Source organism: Miniopterus natalensis, chromosome 1 (assembly GCF_054644295.1).
Source record: "Miniopterus natalensis isolate mMinNat1 chromosome 1, mMinNat1.hap1, whole genome shotgun sequence".
NCBI classification, from domain to species: Eukaryota; Metazoa; Chordata; class Mammalia; order Chiroptera; family Miniopteridae; genus Miniopterus; species Miniopterus natalensis.
The window spans coordinates 96,400,587-96,420,524 of NC_142081.1; the positions used below are offsets into that span (position 1 = coordinate 96,400,587).

At 50.7% G+C, this 19,938-nt stretch overlaps 1 protein-coding gene across 5 annotated transcripts in view; it reads right to left on the reverse strand.

Annotated features, from left to right (window-relative positions):
- Nucleotides 1–1,039: 1,039 nt before the first annotated feature.
- The window catches only part of LINGO1 (leucine rich repeat and Ig domain containing 1), a 220,733-nt gene continuing 201,834 nt past the window's right edge, over nucleotides 1,040–19,938 (reverse strand). For all 5 annotated transcript variants that reach the window (XM_087824104.1, XM_087824098.1, XM_016214200.2 and 2 more), the window contains one exon: nucleotides 1,040–3,758. In XM_087824104.1, the coding sequence (XP_087680230.1) occupies nucleotides 1,902–3,758 (1,857 nt within the window). In that variant the 3' untranslated portion in view covers nucleotides 1,040–1,901. The remainder of the gene's footprint in view (nucleotides 3,759–19,938) is intronic.

Here is a 19,938-nt window from a genome sequence, read left to right on the forward strand (position 1 = left end):
TTGGCTCTGAGAAGCCTCAAGCCAGGCTTAGAAGTCTGCATCTCTGGGAGTCTGGAATTCCAGGCTCTGGTCCTGCCACTTAGTAGCTGTTTAACTGTATACACTATTAGCCTCTCTGATCCTTAGTCTTCACATCTGTACCAGGATTGGACACAACAGCAATCATCAGCACCACTTTGGTCGAAGGCTTCCTGAATGCAAGGCACCCCACCAACCAACAAATGTGCCTGGGCTCCCTCGTTTAACCTCCTAACTATCCAAAGTAGCAAGACCACCTTTATATGTTACAGATGGGAAGACTGAGGTCCAAGAGGGTAAATAACAACCCCAAACAGCTAGTAAGTGTTAGAACAGAAAGTCAGGCAGGGCTTTTAGCATGACCTCAAACTTCAAAGATGTATAATCATGTGACAAGGTGATCTGTCTGGCTCTTTGCACGTCTATCATCCAGAGCATCCCTTTTCAGAGCTGAGTTTGGAGTGTCTAGGTTTGGTGTGAGCGGGCAGGGCCACATCTGACCTTCCTGGTCAGCTCATGTGCTGGTGGATCCCAATCCAGAATACTTCACAGCCCAGGATAGGGCCCTGCGGAAGATGGAGCAAAGCTGGGATGGTGACTTGGGTCTGAGCAATCCAAAAGTGAGCCCCAGAACTGCCTTCCCCAGCCCTCAAAACTGGGCACTCTACATGGGAAGTGACATACAGCAGGCACTCGATAAATGCTTGTGCCAAGAGCTGATGTTCCCAATCCCTGGATAGGTCTAAACCAAAGCTACAGGGGTATTCTGCCTGGGAGGATCCCAGAACAGAGGTGGCTGAAGCCATGATGCTCATGGGCCTTGGGACATCCCTGTGGGTCTAAAGCCTAGTTCATCTAGCTGATGTTTTTGGCCACTGCCCTGGCAGGCGCTTCTGGAAGTCCCTGAGCATGAGCAGGCCCTCTCCCCGCTCAACCCCAACCTAACCCCACGGAGATCCCTTCAGGAAGCCCACCCCCCACCATGAGATAATAATGACTAGAATGAGAACAGTCACCCACGTGTGTGCACAGCACTTTACAGGTTACAAAATGTTTCACATACAGCTCATCAATTCCTCACAACAGCCCTGTGAGGTAGGCAGGACAGGGAGCAACTCTTCCATCTGTACAGACGTGGAGACTGAGGCCCAGAGAGGGTCAGTGACCTGTTTGTGGCCCCATGGCAAGTCAGTGGCACAGCTGGGACCAGAAGTTAGGCCTCGTCCCTGCCTCCAGTCCCTGGCTCTCTCAGCTGACTATGCTGTCCTCCAGGAGGACAACCCCTGTCCACAGTATCAGCCACACCCAACCAGGCCCCTGACCCTTGGCAGCTCAGCACAGGCCCGCCCTCATGGGGCGGCCCTGTCCCCTCCACCTGCTCCCAGCAAACAGCCAGCCCTCTGCCTGCTCCTTTAGGCTGACGAGGCAGGGTGGGCAGGTGGGGCTGGAACCTCTTTTCCTGTTTTCCTGAGTGATCCCTCCCCACAGGGGAAGAGAAGAGAAAGGAGGAAGAGGGGAAAAACAAGAAACTGAGTTGGAAGAAGGCCCTGGAGCAATCAGGACGTCAAAAGTCTGCATTCCGACTAGCTATAGGAAATAGTTTTTTTCTCTTTTTATTATTTCAAGTTTTCATAAAAATCCATAATTATTGAAACCCAAGTTACAGAAGTTCGTAACTTTTTAAACTGAATTATTGACTGCTGTGTGTCTGTCTGTCAGCTTCCAACTCCAGTCTGTCTGTATGTGCCCCTGTGCAGCGGATTCCCCAGACTTCTGAGGTCCTGGTAGAGAGAGGGGAGGTGGTGAGGGCCAGTGGGGCAGCCAGACACAGGAGTAGGGGCAGAGAGGGGTGGCAAAGGACCTGGGAGGGAGCCTGCCCATGCTCATATCATCTTCATGTTGAACTTCCGGGGCGCATCGGTGGAGCTGATGCCTGTGTCTGACTTGCGCGGCACGTACTCAATCTCTATGTTATGCTTTGTGTTGCCCTTACCCCGGCTCCAGAGGAACAGAAGCACCAGGCAGAAAAGTACAACACCCAGGAAGGAGATGAAGCCCATGGTGGTGGCAATAATGAGGGTCTTGATGTCGAAGGGGAAAGGCACAGTGGCTCGGGTGCTGTTGGCCTCCCCCTCACCTGGCTGGTTGGAGATGAAGGCGAAGGTCTTGTTGGGGTGATGGGGCCAGTCAGGTGAGTAGCTGCGCACATGCAGGTGGGCGGGCATGGAGTCATTGCCACCTGCATTGGCTGCAATGCACAGGTACGTGCCGTTGTCCTGTACCTGGGCGTAGCGCACCTCCAGTGTGCCATCAGGGAAGACTGTGAGCCGCCCATTGCTCTTGGCAGAGACCAGGTGCTTGCGGGGTGATAGCCAGAGGATGGCGGGTGGCGGGTCACCATCCGCCCGGCACACAAACTGGACCGTGTGGCCCTCATCCACAAACACCTGTTGGGCCTTGCGGTCCCGGATGCGGGCACGGCGGCAAGTGAAGTAGTTGGGCAGGAGCACGTCGGGGAAGTCCTTGAACTCCTTGCCCTGGACAAACTCAGGTGTGGCACACGTGGGTTGCTGCCGGTTGAAGTTGAGCCGCCAGCGGCGCCGGAATACCCATAGGAGACGGCAGTCGCAGGCCAGTGGGTTGGAGTCCAGGATGAGCGTCTCCAGGTTGCCCACTGAGTGGAAGGCGGACTCCTCCAGTGTGGTCAGCTGGTTGCTAGAGACGTTGAGCACACGCAGGTAGTTGAGGCCACGAAAGGCATAGGGCTCCACCACAGCCAGCTGCCCACCCACCAGCTGGATCTCCTGCAGTCGTAGCAGCTCATGCAACATGGAACCCTCGATGGTGCTGATGGGGTTGTAGGAGAGATTGAGGAAGCGTAGATAGACCAGGTGGCGCACAGCCAGGTAGGGCACAGCAGTCAGATTGCAGTGCGTGATGGATAGGGATGTCAGATTGAGACCATAGAGGCAGTTGGGTGTCATGGTGTCCAAGTACGGCCAGTGGGAGATCTCCAAGACCTTGAGCCTGTACAACCTCTTGAAGGAATAGTCCCGGATGGCATTGATGTTGAGGTGCCGGAGCCTCAGGACGATGAGACCATGCAGGTGGGACAGTGCCTCCGTGGGGATGGAAGTCAGATTGCATTTCTCCAGTGTCAGCTGCTCCAGGCTGTTGAGGCCGCTGAAGGCTCGGTGGGAGATGTAGACGAGGTCGTTGTCGCCCACTTCCAGCGACTTTAGGTTGTACAGGTCCTGGAACATGTAGTCCAGCAGGATGACAATCTTATTCTCGCTGATGTCCAGCTTGGTTAGGTTGCTGAGGCCAGTGAAGACGCCCAGGGGGATGAGCTTCAGACGGTTGCTGCGGAGCCCCAGCGTTCGGAGGTTGAAGAGGTTATTGAAGGTGCCAGGCTCCACAGTGCTCACAATGTTCTCATTGAGCTCCAGCTCCTCCAGGTGCGGGAAACTGGCAAACTCATCCTGGTTGAGCGTTTTGATGCGGTTCTTGCCCAGGTCCAGCAGGCGGGTCTCAGTGGGGATGCCTTCGGGCACAGCCACAAAGCGCTTGCGGTGGCAGAGCACCGCACGGTCCTGTGCAGAGCACTCGCAGCGGGGTGGGCAGCCTGTGGCTGAGCCTGACAGCACCGACCCCAGCACCAGCAGGAGGATGGGCTGCCAGCAGGTCAGGAGGGGGCTGGGCATGCTCCTCTCACCCCCTGTCAGCATCCTCTTGCTTACCTAGAGCCAGGAACAAGCACAGGACAGAGGGGGTGGTTAGAGGTAACATGTGGCCGGACCCCACCCTCAGCCCTCTGGGTGCCCCCTGCCCTCCTGCCCCATCAGAATGTCCTTGATACAGGCCTGGCCGGTTTTCTCAGTGGTTAGTGTGGCAGCCTACACACCAAGGGGTCACAGGTTTGATTCCCAGCCCTGGTGGGAGCACATGCGGAAGGAGCCAATCGATGTGTCTCTCTCACATTGATGTTTCTCTCTCCCTCCCACTCCCTTCCTTTCACTCTAAAATGAATGGAAAGAATATCCTCAGAAAAAAAGAAAAAGAAAAGGAATGTCCCTGACACAGACAGAAAGGTGAGGGGCCAGAGTGGTATATGACACCTGCCTGGGACTCCACAGTGAGGTGCAGATGCCCAGCAGGAGGGTGGGGGGGTCATGCCACCCTATGCTGCTTCCTCCTTGCTGCTTACTCTGCCCAGAATCCTCCTGAAGGACCCTTCCCAGCATCTCTAGGGTCGAGGGGGTTCATGGGAAGGAAAAGGCCACCTCAGAGCAGCCTGGTATTGGCCCCCCCAGATTACACCCACCTCCTTTATGTTTTATAGGCAGTGTGACTCTAGGTGTGCACCATGCAGCCCCTGCCCCCTGCATCCTGAGCCACTGCTTCCCCTGGTGCTCATTAGGCATAAAGTTAGACCTGCTGAGTTATCCTTGGGGCTCTCAGAGGGGCAAAAGGGGCTCAAGGCTGAGGCCTCTGGGAACAGTCTGCAGAGGAACATATCTGGTCCCTAGCTTGCAGGCAAGGGCTTCTGAGGCTACTGGGGACCCACCTCACAGCCTGTAGCCTCAGCTACCCTAGGTGCAGACACCATGGCCCCCTTCTCATAGAAATGCAGCTGAGCCAACAGCCTGAGTCCGTGCAATCAGCAAACCCAGTGGTACCTGTCAGTGTTCACAAACCTGCTCCCCAGTGGGGTTTCTAGATCAGTGGAGGGCACTTCCACCCAGAAAACCAGGACCCTCATGCCTCCCAGTAATGTCTCTCCAACTTTCCCATTCTTCTGGGTCCCCACAGTAACCCACTCGGGCTCCTAAGTGCAGAACACAAGGACTGAGTTTTCCTGGCTTTGGCTCAAGCAGTTCTGTCCTCCTGGAATATCATTCCCCTGCCTGTTTGAAACCTCACCTTCTCGGCCTAATTTCACATCCACTGCCCTGAGAAGCTTTTTCTGATCCCAAGTAGGAAGTATGCTCCCCTCTAAAGACTCCCATAGCCTTCATTGCTCTGCCTCTTGGGATTCCAATCACCTTCATCCTAGTGTCAAGTTTTGTGCAGCTGCTAGTCTGAGGGAGGCAGTCAGATCCCCAAAGCCCAGGATGGCATGGGCAGCCTGGAGGGGCCGGTCCACACTGCAGCTCTGACGATGTGAGGCTTGTCATATCTGGGCCCTGAGGAACATGCAGAAGTTAGGTGATGGTGACACAGGCGATAGTGCCAGGGCCTAGCTTGAGCACCGGCTACAGGTGGAGTGAGCAAGGGGTGTGTGAAGCTAGCCCTCCGTTACTGTTTCCCAGTCTGTGTTCAGAGGCCGTTTGCTCACATTTGTACCCAGAAGGTCTCCCCATTTCCTCCTTCCCTCCTCTGTTCCACAACATGAAAAATTGGCCCAGCAAGGTAAGGAGGGGACTGGGAGGGCTAGTCTGGACTTCTCCAAACTCCAGGGGGTAGACAAGATGGCTTCTGGGAGCCAAGCTGCAGCCCTCCCACTGCTGGTGGGGTAAAGATCCATCCCACCCCAACCTGGCACCCTGGGGCTCTGCTGCCTGTCCACATACCCCACATCATGGCCCTGACGGGTACTCACAACAGGAACGGGAAGCCCAGTCTGGGAAGGCCCACCTCCCTGCCCCAGCTCAGGCCCTTCTCCCACCCCTTCCAGCTTCTCCCGACACCTGTGCACAGTCTCCACTTTGAAGGCCACAGTTCTTGTCATCCACACTTCAACCCTTAAGGCAAGTGGGGCTTGGTAAGGGCGAGGCGGGGGTTGTCCAAAGATACCCAGCCCGTAAAGAGGGATGTCAGATCAGAACTCTGGTCTGTAAGGCTCCAATGGAGCCACATACTTTCCAATGCTCCAGTTGTCTCCCAGGACTGACAGGTGCTCCCTGGTTGTAGATCAACTAAATGACTGATTAACCAGAAAGGGCTCTAGCTGTCACTGGCATGTTATAGAATTGCAAGGTTTTGTTATCCCCAAGGGCTTTGTCCACCCTCTTCCCTTCAGCCCCTCTCATACTCTCTCTAGATTCTTCTGTGGTTTGTCCTTTCCCACCCACAGTCACACGCACTCCAATGACCCAGCAGAAAAGCAAACATCCTGGCAGGCGATCAATAAGTAATTGGGCAGGCAGCTGAGGCCAGCACTGATGTGAGGCTGGGGACCTAGAGAGGTAAAGAGGACTTTTAGCACCCAGCCAGGGGCTGGGTTGGTGGGCAAGATGGGGGCTGTTGTAGAGGGGGCTGAAGAATAAGAGAGGGTTAGCAAGGGCACAGGCCACCTGAGATGTTGGTAAGCCCCTCACACAGGCAGGAATCTCGTATTTGAAGCCTTTACCACCTTGCCTCAACTTATCCATCACCTCCTTTCCCAACACTCTGTCCAATGATGTCACCCAGGAATTCCGGCCTTGTTCTCACATTTCTGCCTTGAAGCCATCTTTGTTTGGAGAACTCTCCCAGCCTCCTGCCCAGCAGCCTTTGTGATCTTCCACCCCAAAGGCCATCTCCTCCATGAAGCATCCTTGACCTACCCAGTCAGAAATCATTTCTTGCCAACACCTTACATTTATTAGTAGTGATATTATGTAACTGATGTATAGCACACATTATTCTAAAAATTACTTGAGCCAATCAAAAGAAAAGTTAGGCAATGAAATGATAAAAAGATAGAACTAAAAAAGGCATGTCAGTCAGGAAAGAATGTCACAAAATCCTGAATAATTACTAAAGGTGAGAGCTCTCTGGTGATGTGAGCAAAGAAAGAAACTATGCTCCAAAGCCTTAGCACTTGGCCCTTCACCTGTTCCATGTGTTTAATTCTGGGTCCAAGAGTCATGGGTCATCTCAGCTGCTAGAGGTTGAGGTGCCTATGGGCCAATGTAGTGGCACATACAGACTCCAGTTGAACGGAAGTGTGTATACCTGAGTTTTACAGGGGTTGAAGTTCCTTTGATGAGGCTGACTCTGAAGCAGGCAGCTGAGTAATGAGAGACCTGGGGAATCCAAATATGTTGATAGAAAAGCTGGTCAGGATTGCCATGTGACTGCCACCCTCGGGCCTGGCAGTTAGACCCACAGAGCAACAGGCCATGCTCCACAGGACCAGGACAGCTCCAGAAGGGCAAATTCCCTGAACTGCCTCACCCCTCACCTTTTACATGTGGCTGTCTTGAAAGGTGGGGAAACTGAGGCCTGGAGAGGCTAAGGTACTTGCCAGAGCTGACAGAGCAGGAGCACAGCATACCCATGAGGTCCCTGTCACCTAAGGATGCTGGCAGGGTCATGTCTGAGGGGCCACCAAAACTGGCACCATTAATCCTCCTGCAGGTTACTCCTGCAATTCCCAAGGTGAAGTGTTTTATGCATTTTAATCAGTGTTTTATTTTGGATCCTTGTCCCCTGAAGGGCTTCCCACAGGGCAAGAGTTTAAAGATTGGACCAATAAATACAAAGGAAATAAACACTGAAGGCATGCAGGTAGGCAGGCAGAGGAGCCATGCTAGGACACAATGCTCAGACCCCACAGCAGCCTGAGTCCTCCCAGTCCCACAGCACCAGGGCTGCCTATCACCCCCAATAGACTTGTGCTGCCCCCATCGCACCCCCACTCATGTCCCAGGGAAGATATGGCTTGGCTCAGCTGTTCCCCACACCAGCCACTCCACTGTGTGGCCAGGGGCATTGTCTGTCCTCCCTGACATATTTCCCCCGCTGTGCACTGAGAGGCTGGATTCCAGGGTCCCAGAGAAAGCCCACAATAGCAACTGTACTTTCTTCAGCTGGAAAGTCAACATCCTTAAATATGGCTGGGGGATTAAGATGAGCAGGGGCTCAGGCCAACTGCAGTTCAACTGGGGCTTGAAGGATCTGTTTGAGGGCACTCACATTGTGGCTATCTCCTCTAGGGTTCAGGGTGGGAAAGGGCAACTGGTGGAGACAAAAGGGGCACGGGATCACCTGTGGGTGGGCTTGGACCTCATTTGGCAGCATCTAGAGGCCCAGCCCTCACAAGCCAGTCAGACACCTGCTCTTATAAAATGGACTAACATCTGCAGAGCACATGCTACAGGTCAGGTTTGGGGCTTTATACACTGTCTCAGAAATACTCACACCAGCATTCAAAAGAAGTATTTCTTATCCATTTTACAGATGAGAATAAATGATGCTTCCAAAAGGGAATTCATTTGCTTTAGGTCTAGGCCACAAAGTTAGTGAGGCAGTACAACTCTGCTCTTTCTGGCCCGGTTGCCTGCCCCAAGAGCTGCCTGGTGTAAAGTGGGGATTCTTTCTGACACACAAGCCAGACCAGGTGGGCAGGCATGTCAGGGGGGCATAGGGGCTGAAGAAAGGCACTAGTCCTTAGGTAGCTGCAAGTAAACACCCTGGCTCCCTCAAACCTGACAAAAGCCTTTCCCCAACTATCCAAAAGTGGTATGCTGAACACAGAATTTTTTCAGTGTTTTCCCACCATACCCTTCTCCCATGCCTGGGGCATTGTCTATGCTAGAATCTCACCTAATTTGGGGTCAGCTGCAGCGTGGGGTAGAAGGTTTAGTTATTTTAGGTTTCCAGTATAAATATTTCATGATGTTCCCACTCAGTGTCACTCAGGAACCATAGGGATCCCCAGCACACACAGACATGAAAGGTGCTATTGCCATCACTGGGGCCTTGGGGATGCCAGGACCTCTGGATGTTCAGCGTGGAAAATAAGGCAGGTATGCAAGATATCATCTTGACCCAAAACCCTAAGTTCCTATGACTGGGTCTGCAAGAGGAAGGAGTGACAATTGATGAGAAGGATGGCAGACCTGGCAAGGGAGGCTGAAGGCTCCTAAAAGACAGCCTAGGGCCCTGTCCAGCTCTGCCACCAAGAAATGACCAGGATGCAGGAGAGGGGGAAGGTGACAGAAAGAGAAAGACACACAGTAGGCAAACAGGAGAGAAAGGGAGAGGAAGAGAGAGGCAGAGAAAGCAGAGGAGAAAGATGGGTAGCTGGGGCTGGGGGCGGGTGGCAGGAGTGGGGGAAAGACAGAGTGAGAGCTTGTCCTGCCAACTCAACTACCATTTTCTGAGCTCCTGCTCATATTGCCTATAGAAAGCCCTGGCCTATTGACACACCCCGTCCTCACTATCACCCCAAAAAGCAGGTTTGATTACTCAGAAGGGTGAAGGGACTCAGCTGGGTCACCAAAGAATGGAGGCAGAGTCCTAGTGACTTGCTCTGTCCCCAACTCCCTGCCTGTCTGAAGTCCCTTCTTTGCCTCCAGCTCCAGAGCACAAAGCAGCTGGATCCATTTCATGAAATGATGAAGTGTGTTAGTAGAAAGTGTACCCGCTCACAGGCAGCCGTGGCCATGGGGCCAGGAATGGGGTGGAGGAAGGGTGGGGCGAAGCCTGTTTTAAAAAAAACCTCAATGGGCCTTTCTCCCACTGTAGTGGTCACACCTGTGCCTGGAGATCTCCCACCTGGCCTTCAGAGTCCAGCTCACAGGTCTCTTCCCCCACACAGCTCTTCTCAAGCCCCCAGGAAGATGTCCCCTCTGCGGAGCACTGCTGGCGTGTTTACCTCTCTCCCTTCTTCCTTTGTTTGGAGCTTCAGCAGCCTCCTACTCCCACTGTGTTCCCCAGGGCAGGGCTAGGGCTTACACAGCTCAGCACCCCTAGGCCATCTTAATAACCCATCAAACTGCTGAGACAGCTTCCAGAGCAGCCCTGGCCCTAGCTGAGGCTCTTTACAGAGGCTTCATGGAGGAGGTGTCATGTGAGCTCACACTGAACTACAAACACATTTCCAAAGGCCAAGTAAGGGGTAACAATAGGGTATTTCTACAGAGGAACAGTGAGAACAAAGGTGTGTGAAGTGGACTGACTGACCTGGTCCTATGACAGCAGCCAGAGACTCCTTGATCTCTCCCACCCCAAATCCTGAGAGGGCCAGAACATTCCATACTGGCTTTCTAGGGCTAATCCCTGCTGAGGTATGAATGGCTAATAATGGTCTAAGGTGTGAGCTGCTCAGTCCTGGGGAGGGGATGTGTGCACAGGGGACCATGAGAGAGGTCAGCTTCCAGGTTAGACTCCAGCAAAAGAACAGTCAGGCTGGCAGCGTCACTTGTCTTCTGGTCTGCCTGCCTCAGCCATCCCTCTTTCTCTTCCTTCCTTTTCTTCCTCCTCCAGCTATCCCCCACAAGGAGACCACCCACCTGGGAGAGAATTGAGGTCATGTATAATTCCTTTTCTTTTTTTAAGTTTATCTTTATTGTTGAAAGTATTACAGATACCCCTTTTTTCCCCATTGATCCCTTCCACCCGCCCACCCCCCCTCACCACACTATTGTCTGTGTCCCTGGGTAATGTGTATATGTATATAAATTCTTTGATTAATCTCTCCCCACCCAATCCCCCACCCCTGCCTTCCCACTGAGATTCATCAGTCTATTCCATACTTCTGTCTCTGGATCTACTTTGTTACCCAGTCTATTTTGTTTACTAGATTCCACATGAGTGAGACCATATAAAACTGAATAAGGAAGAATCAGAAAACCTGAATAGGCTAATAACAACTGATGAAATCAAAGTAGCAATAAAAATACTACCAGCAAAAAGCCCTGGTCAGGATGACCTCATAGGAGAGCTTTCTAATTCTTTAAGTTGTGGGGTTAGATAGTTTACTAAAATTTTTTTTTTGCTTTTTGAGGTAGGCTTGTAGTGCTATAAACTTCCCTCTTAAGACTGCTTTCGCTGTGTCCCACAGATTTGGGGTTGTTGTGTGTTCACTTTCATTTGTTTCCAAGAAGTTTTTTATTTCTTTCTTGTTCTTATTGGTAAACCATCCATTGTTTAATAACATGTTACTCAGTCTCCATGTGTTTGAATGTTTTTGAGTGTTTTTACTGTAGTTGATTTTTAATTTCATGCCATTATGATCTCAGATGCTTGATCATCTTCTTGAACTTGTAGAGACTTGTTTTACATTTAAGGTTATTATTGATAGATACTTATCTATTGCCATTTTAATTCTTTATCCCTATGTTTCTCTCTCTCTATTTCTGCTTCTAATTACAGCAGTTCCTTTAACATTTCCTGCAATGCTGGTTTGGTGGTGATAAATTCCTTTACCTTTTTTTTGCCTGGGTCACTTTTTATTTCACCGTCTATTTTGAATGAAAGCCTTGTTGGAGAGAGTAGTCTTGGTTTCAGATTCTTGTTTTGCGTTACCTTGAATACTTCATGCCGTTCCCTTCTGGCCTGTAGAGTTTCTGATGAGAAGTCAGCTGACAGCCTTATGGGAGCTCCTTTGTAGGTAACAGATTGCTTTTCTCTTGCTGCCTTTAAGATTCTTTGTCTTGAATTTTTGGCATTTTAATTATGATGTGTCTGGGTGTGGGCCTCTTCGGATTCTTCTTGCTTGGGACTCTCTGTGCCTCTTGGACTTGTGTGACTTTTTCCTTGACCAGGTTGGGGAAGTTTTCTGCCATTATTTCTTCAAACAAATTCTCTATCCCTTACTTTTTCTCTTTTCCTTTTGGAATTCCTATAATATGAATATTGTTATGTTTCATGTTGTCCCATAGCTCCCTTAAACTGTCCTCCTGTTTAATTGTCTTTTCTTTTTGGATCTGATTTTTTCTACCTGTTTTCTAATTTGCTGATTCGATCCTCAGCTTTCTCTAATCTGCTGTTTATCACTTGCAATGTATTCTTTATTTCTGCTATGTTATTCTTCATTTCCTTTATAGTTTCTCTATCTTTTTTCATGCTGTTGAACATCCTTACAATCAGTATCCTGAACTCTATATCTGATAGATTGCTTATCTCCATTTCATTTAACTCTTTTTCTGGAGGCTTCTCTTGTTTTTGCATTTGGGGCTTGTTTTTTTGTCTCCCCATTTTGGCTGCCTGTTCAGGTTTGTTTCTATGTATTAGGTAGATCTGCTAGGACTCTCAGTCTTTTTGGAGGGTCTCTGGTACACGCCAATGTCAGATGCAATTTGTGACTGGCCCTGAGTACCCTGTTTGGAACTATCAACAACCCTCAGCTTGAGGTCTCCTCTGCTGGGGCTGGGTGAAGTTGGACAGGACCAAGATGCACACCAAAGTCTGCTTTTCCAAGGCCTGGTCTCCAGAAGCAGATCAGGCAAAGATTCAAAGCACTCTGAAGTCTGCATCTGCCTATAGGCTGATTAACCTGCTTCTCTTAATGAGTCCCACACTGTAGAAACACCACAGGGTGGGGCTGCTGATTGTCATCAGTCTCTTAAGGAGCCTCAGGCTGTAGAAACTTCACCCGGTATAGCGAGAGGTTTTCCAGCAGGGTGGGGCAATTGCTTCCCACCCCACCCCCCAAGGTAAAAGCAGCATAACGTCTGCTTGAGAAAGATGTCCTCTGCAGTATGGGGTAATGACTCAGCACAGGAATCCAGAGGGGTACCCTCTGAGCTCTATCTCCAGAGCCCACAAACTAGATTCTCCTCACACAGCTCTAGTCCACTCTGCCCTCCCTCTGCTAGAGCTCAAGGTGTGTAGTTGCACACTAAACTTTGTGCATTGGCTCTTTAAGAGGGTGCCTGCATTTCCAGCCATCTCTCCTTGGCTGATAGAAACCCAGCTGTTTTTCACGGCCAGATGTTATGTGGGCACCTTTTTCAGTTCTGGTGCTCTTGGCTGGGAAGCCCAGCCTGGGGTTTAGACCCCAGAGTCCTCAGTGGGAATCCTCCACAGCTGAGATATCCATCTAGACCTTCAGTGGCTGCTGTGGGAGCCCAGCCAGCCCTCTCGCATCTCCACACTTCCTACCAGTCTCTCTGCGGTCTCTGCTTTTCCTCCTTGGTTATGAGGATGCTCTCCAGCTTGTCTTCAGTTGCAGTTGATTATTCAGAATGGTTTTTCTATATTTTAGTTGTAATTCCAGTTTGGTCCCAGGAGAGTGTCAGTGTATTTTCCACTTAGTCTGCCGCCATCTTTAATCCCAATTCCTTATTTCTTTTTTCTCTTGGTTCTGGCAGAGTTGGTCCCCCCAGGGTGTGTGTGTGAGTGTGGCTAGTGTGTGTATGCCTGCTGCCCCTCCTCCCGATATTCCCTATCCTCCCTGGCCCAGAGTAACCAGCTCCATCTCTTAGGTGCACTTGGAAAGTCAATCCTTTCCCAAAGGTGCTCATCCGGTCTCTTAGCTCGGGCTGGGCTGGAGGGTGCTGACTGAGCCACCAGGCTCCCCTGGCTGCTACAGCTGCTCCTGTGTGGCCCTGGGCATCACCTGGTCCCCTGTACTTAAGAAATACCCCTGCCTGCCACATGGATCATCCCACCAGAGCACAGCCCATCTTAGGAGGTACCAGCCTTCCAGCCAGGCCATTTGTGAGATAAATTATGAATTTTATTTGTCAAAGTATTAGTGTTTAAAGGCTTCTATATATAGGCTCTGCCCTCGAGGAATGGCTGGCTTGGTGAGAAGCAGGAATGTGGCAAGGCCTAGAAGAGGTCACTTCTGGGTGAGCAAAGGGTTCTAGGCTTATAAGTCCCAGGCCTTGGCTACAGCCAGCGCACCCCTGCCCTGCTATGTAACCTTGAATGAGTCCTGGACCATTCTGGGCCTTGCCTGCCGCTTCCCAAGGTGGTTCTGAGGTGACAGACCAGCCAGGAAGCTGGGAGCCAGCCTGGGGAAGATAGGAGGGGCCACTGGTTCTAGGAGGGCTTCCTTGCTGTCTGTGGGACACACCTGAGTGAATGGCACCCCTACTTGGATTGGAGATGTCCCAGAATTGAAGAGGGATATAAAAGTGCCCATGTGGTGACTTACAAGGGCTCAAGGAAAACCCAGGTCCTGCATCCCCATATTTCCCTTCCCATCTCTCTCCAGGTCTGAGATCTCAATCCAGGCTCTAAGGGGCAGAAAGTGCCCTTGCAGCCTCCGGCCCCACCCCCTGCGTAGGTCAGTGACCCCTTGCTTGGGAGGTGCCTGGTAGAAACCCCTACCCCAGCTCCAATCATCCACTGATCCCCTCACATGTTCCTGGGGCCTTCTGGAACCCCCTCCCAGCTGGCCCAGCCCTCAGGGCTCCTTCACCTGGAAACAACTCTGGCTTTGGAGTCCTGGAACTGCCAATCCCACCTGGAAGGGCCATAAGGCCTTGAACTTGGGAGAGGGGAGAGGTCATAGCCTCAGAGACCCAGCACAAGGAAGAGGAAGCTGAGGGAGGGGTCTGAAGGGATAGTGAAATTAGCATGAGATTTGAAGGCCAGAGACTGAATAAATACAGTGAAGATGATGACTGGAAAGCCCTGGTGTGCCAGACATAATTCTAAGTACTTTACATATAAAATTCACTTAATCCTATCACAACGCATTGAGATAGGTCCTGTTATTACCCCCCACTTTGCAGATGGTAAAAAACAGAAGCACAAAGCAGTTCTGTAACTTGCTTAAGGTCGCAGATGTAGCATGATACAAACTCAAACATGAACATGTTTATAATCCTATTAGGTTGGTACATTATCCCCATTTTTACAGATTAGAGAACTGAGGCACAGAATACAATTTGTCCCGAATTACACAGTGATAAGTGGCAGAGCTGGGATTAGGCCTGAGGCAGTTTGACCCAAGGTTTCCCTGACCACTCTTGCATACTGCCTCTCCCAGATTCAGGTTCAAGGGCCTGCTGTACTGCATAATCATGAGCAAATGCTTTTATATCTTGGGCCCTAAACTACTCATTCAGAAGAGGAAGTGGCAGAGTTCCCACTGCCTTCACAGGCTGGCAGCAGAGTTCAAGGAGAGGGGAGGAAAGATACTTTTATATGGAGCACATACACTCAGTGCTTTGTAGAGTGACCCCACCAACCCTCACCACATACCCTGTCAGGGAGGTACCATTAATCCCATTTTACTGATGAGAAAACTGAGGTTCCGAGCTGTTAGCTCACCTGCCCAAGGTCACTGGGCTTGTCTGACTCAGAGGTATAACTCTAGAGACCATCATCACACAGGTGAGGAAATGGAGCACCACAAGCATCAGGGACCTGTCCAAGGTCCCACAGCATCTCAGGGCTGGGGCCTAGGAAGAACCTCTGCCTCCTGACTACAGCTACCTTCTCTCCCCAATGTCATGGGTTATTTCTGCCTCAAAAAGGGAAAAAGATTTAAAAACAATCCCCCAATACATCACAGACCAAGACCCAGTGACTTATTTATAGCACGGACAGGCTAACTATAAATAAAATCTCTTGCCCTTCTCCTGGCACTGACTGTTCAAAGCCCTCTCTGTTCAACTGAATCTTGGCCAACCCCTTGCCTAAGTCCATTTTTCCAACCTGGTATACTGAACTCAGTACCAAGAGGCAATTAACCCCTCTGGGCAGATACATATAGGTGCTGTGTTCTGCTCAGATACAATCAGTGTCATCACCCAGCTATCTGTTTCTGAGAAGCCCAGATTTGGGGGAGGGCAACAGCACATCTGCAGATCTCTAAGGAGTGTCCCAAGGCAGAGGATGTAAAGAGTCCAGTGCAGGCCCAAAGAGCAGAGCCAAGACCCATGGGCAAAGTCACAGGGGAGGCCCATTCTGTTTGGTGTGAGGAATCAAATGGAAGATCAGATGGCTCAAGGTGGAAGATCTGCCTTGGTAAACAGTGACTGAGCAGCCTGTCATAAGAGGTATACAAGCAGAGACCATGGATCAAGGACACTGCAGGAAGACTGTTCTGCCGGGATCTATACTTCAGCACCCCTCTTAGCTCTGAGATACCCTCATCTTGCATCAAAGTAAAGGGATTTGAGATGGTCAGCCCCTCAAGTGCACTTGCAGCCCCTGTGCTGGGCCAGGCAGGGGAAGGCTGCTGGCCAGGTTTCCTGGAGCGACCAGCAGGTTCTCTGCAGGCGGAAGCAGAGGAGGTGGCAGAGAGATTAATTCCTTGAAATGGGAAAAAATAGAAAAACACACATACTGTACAAGCTAATAACATGTAATAAGAGGTTGGAGACGAGGAACAATGCCCTGGTAATGTCACCCTGGCAGCAATCAATTTGGGTGTCACATGAAATAGGCATAATTATTCTACCAACCCTACCACCCCTCTCTAACCAGATCCCGGGGCCCCTGTCCAGGCAGGGAAAGGCACCAGGCTGGCAGAGGAAGCCACTCCAAATTACCTTGCCAGCACTGGGCTTCTCAGCCCCTGAGAGTTGGCAGGGGACTTGAGGGCCTCATGGAAAGCCTTGAAAATGCCCAGGAGCCAGCTTGCTCAACCACCCCTCAGTCACTCAATGTTAAGAGCAATCAAGGAGGACTCCCCAAGGAAGTGGGGATGAAGGAAGAAGAAAATATATGTTTGTCCCATCCTATTCGTTCCCCAAGTCACCAAATTCTTATTGAGCACTCACCAATGTGAAGCCCTATGCTGTGCCTGGGTGTAGAGGCCTGGTTTTCAGGGCCCTTTGCATTATTGAAATAATGAAGCACAGGCTCCCTCTACCTCCCAAGCTAGGACCACCCCTGCCCATCCTGGGGTAAACACAGAATCACGGGGTTCCTTTTACTCTAAATGCACAGGGACTCAGGCTCTCCTTGCCCCTCCACCATTCCCACTTCACCAGGGAATCCTCCCTGACTGTTCTTGCCCATCCTCCAGAGCAAGGGTTGTACAGATAACATGCCCACAACAGGGAAAACTGAGGTGCAAAGGGGACAATCACGTAGTGAACACGTGTTATACACTGGCTACTGCCCATCTCAACCCCATAGACCAGAAACCTTGAATTCCAGAAACGCAAATCAAGGCCATAGTGTTTACTGTTTTACACTCATCCAATCAGTAACAATGGAGACACCTGAGCATAGGAGTACTGGTGAGGGTGCAGAGCAACAGGACATCACCTCCTGCTGGGGATGCATAAAGGGTCCAATCAATTTTGGCATGTTTTCTAATAAAGGTAACTGCAAATGTGCCCCCCAGCCCAGCAATTCTGCTCCTAGCTCTGTGGCCCAGAGATGCTATTCCTTAGGAGACAGGACAGGCAGGTTCACAGCAGCACTGTTTGTAAGAGCAAAAAAGGAAAACAACCCAAATGCCCATCAACAGAAAATACACTGTCTTGTGTCCAAATGACAGACCACTGTGCATCAGTGGAAATGAATGAACATCTACTACTATTTGCAACAATAGAGATGAAGCTTAAGAATATGATGTTGAAGAAAAAAGCAAATTCCAGAGGACTGTGTATAGTTTCATGTGCTTTTTACAAAGTTCAAAAATAACTAAAACTGAACAATTTCTATGTATCAAAAGATATGATTTTAAAAAGGCAAGGAAATGCTAAATAGATAATGTAGGGTAGTGGTTGCTTCAGAGAAAGAGGCCAATAGATGAGGTGAGAAGAAGCACATGGGAAGACGTACCTTGTTACTGAAGTGCTAGCATTCAGATTGGAGAGTAGGGTCACAGTGTTCATTGCACTGTTATTACTAATACCACATACACTGGTTAATTAGCAGGCCACACCCAGAACAGTGCACAAGAGCCCCAGAGCAGAGGCTATTCTAGCCTGAGCATGGCCCATGCTTGTTAGCAGGGACTTAAAGCAAGGTATTCCACCCCTGTGGCTTTGTTTTCTAGCTATACAATCAAATCTCTGTACCACTTGCAAGGCTAAGACTGAGAGCACCTCACTGATAGAAACTGTGAGTAGCCAGTACTTCTTGAGAGCTTGCTGTGTACCAGGTATTGTTCTAAATGTCTCGCATATATTAACATACTTAATCCTCATGATGATCCTAGAGGTAAACACTGCTAATATCCTCACTTTATCAATAAGGAAATTGAAGTCTAGAGAGATGAAGTAACTTGCCCAAAGTCACAGAGCCAGGCAGTATGGAGATGAGATTTAAACTTGGGCATCTGGCTCCAGGGTCGACCCTCAGCAACTTCACTATAAAGTAACCTGGAAAGAACTGAACACACATGAGGAGGAGACTGTTGTCAGCACAGCTCTACCAGGCCCATAGCACCTGAGGATACTCATTCACTCATTAATTCAACACAGAAACAAAGGTCAGCATCAAGAATGCCTCGATTGCATTTGGAAATGAACTTGCCCTCCCACACACTTTCTCCAAGGAACTGTCTCTGATTCTGGAATACTTTGCTTTTTGTGTCTCTGCAATGTCTGCTACAACCTCAGGACCCACCCAGTCTCTCTTCCTGACTGTCTCTGTCCCCAGGAACAAATCTCATCCTTCTCTAGTGTCTTTGTGAGAGCACCCTGCCTTGGTTCATCTCAATCCCTGCCTGGCGCATCCTTGATGTTACCCAGCTCTGTCCATCTATACAGGCTGAGGACACTATGTCCCCTCCACGTAGTCTCTGCCAGCAGCCAACAGCTGTTCCTTGGTGCCTCCCAGTGTCCTCCTTATTTCAGAGGCCAGGCAGGAGAGCTCAAGGGACAGGCACAGGATTGCCCAGGAAATCCACAGGAGCCATGGGAGGGCCTAACCTGGAATCAAGCAGGCAGCTCACCCAGGATGTGTAGAATAAATGCATGCATGAATGGGCTAGTATGATACTAGGTGCAATCTAATGTGGTTCTATGCTGTGGGTGCCTGAAGGAGGATCGGTGACTTGGAGCAGCTGGGGAGGTTTCCTAGAGGAGAGGCCAGGAGAAAGAAAGGAAAGGAGAGAGCCTCTGGGTATGGATGCTGGATCAAGCCAGGTGATGGGGGGATATGCAGAGGGACTTACTGGTGGGAACAGAACAGAGAGACATAGAGAGGTGGAGGACCTTGGGGCTGGAAGGCCACCATCCTTCCACAGATGTGCCACATACAGGACAGAGACCAAGAGACCTTGGCCAGGAAACCGGCTCTGACTGAAACCACCATCTCCTCCTGAATCCCCTTCCACACCCTTCCCTAGCCCCACATGACCCACTTCCTCACTCTCCATCTGACACTGCCTGATGCCTTCACAGGACCTCTGCACAAATCTCCACACAACTTCACTTCTCAACAGCTTTTAACTGTCATCTTCCAGCCATTTGCTTGGGTAGGCGCCTGGAAAGCAGCACCATCACTGGTACCAGGGATCCTATCTGATTTTATGGCGAACACCCACCTTCATGAGAGGGTGTGTGTGTCCCTCTGGAATTCTAGGTTTTAGAAAACAGTATCTAGGTTTTAGAAAAATGAGTATTCAGAGGCAGGGGATGGAGGAGCTGAGCATTGATCAAAGAGGACTAGTACAAGGGGTAGAGTGGTCTCTCTAACCTCCCTCCAGCCACACAGGGACCCGCAGCCCACAAGCCATGCATGATACCTGGGCCCCTCAGATTCAGGACGGGCTCTAACTCTAGGCCCTAGGTGCACTGCAGCCTTGACCAAGCCCACCTCATACTTAAATAGGCAGAGGGTGGGGGAGGGGGGGCCAAGACAAGAAGAACACAACAGAGGGCTGCCCTGGCATTTGCTAAAACTCCCTCCAGGAGGGGCAGCTGGGTGCTGCCTGAAGTTTCTATCTGGATTCCAAGGAGTTTTTGGCCTATCCCTTCTGCCACCTTTTTCTCTCTCCTGCCTCAGGCCATGGGGAGAAAGCAGGAAAGCTAAGCAAGCTGCCCCAGCAGACCAGGTGCTGGCATCTTCCCAGAGGTGTGAGGACTCTGAGAGCCATCTGGCCCACAAAGGAACAAAGGGCAGCTAACCCTTTCTTCCCTCACCAGCACTTCGCACTGGATGAGGGGAAGCCCCAGGCTCATAGCTCCCTGGGCATGGGAGGCACCAGTGCTGGAGCCGTTAGCATAATAACCAGTAGGGCTGAGGGCTGAGCCCTGAGCCCTGAGCCCAGAGCCCAGAGCCCAAAGCCCAGGGGCCATGCTGGGCTGCATGCCCTCTGGCAATCCAAGCCAAGCAGAGAAC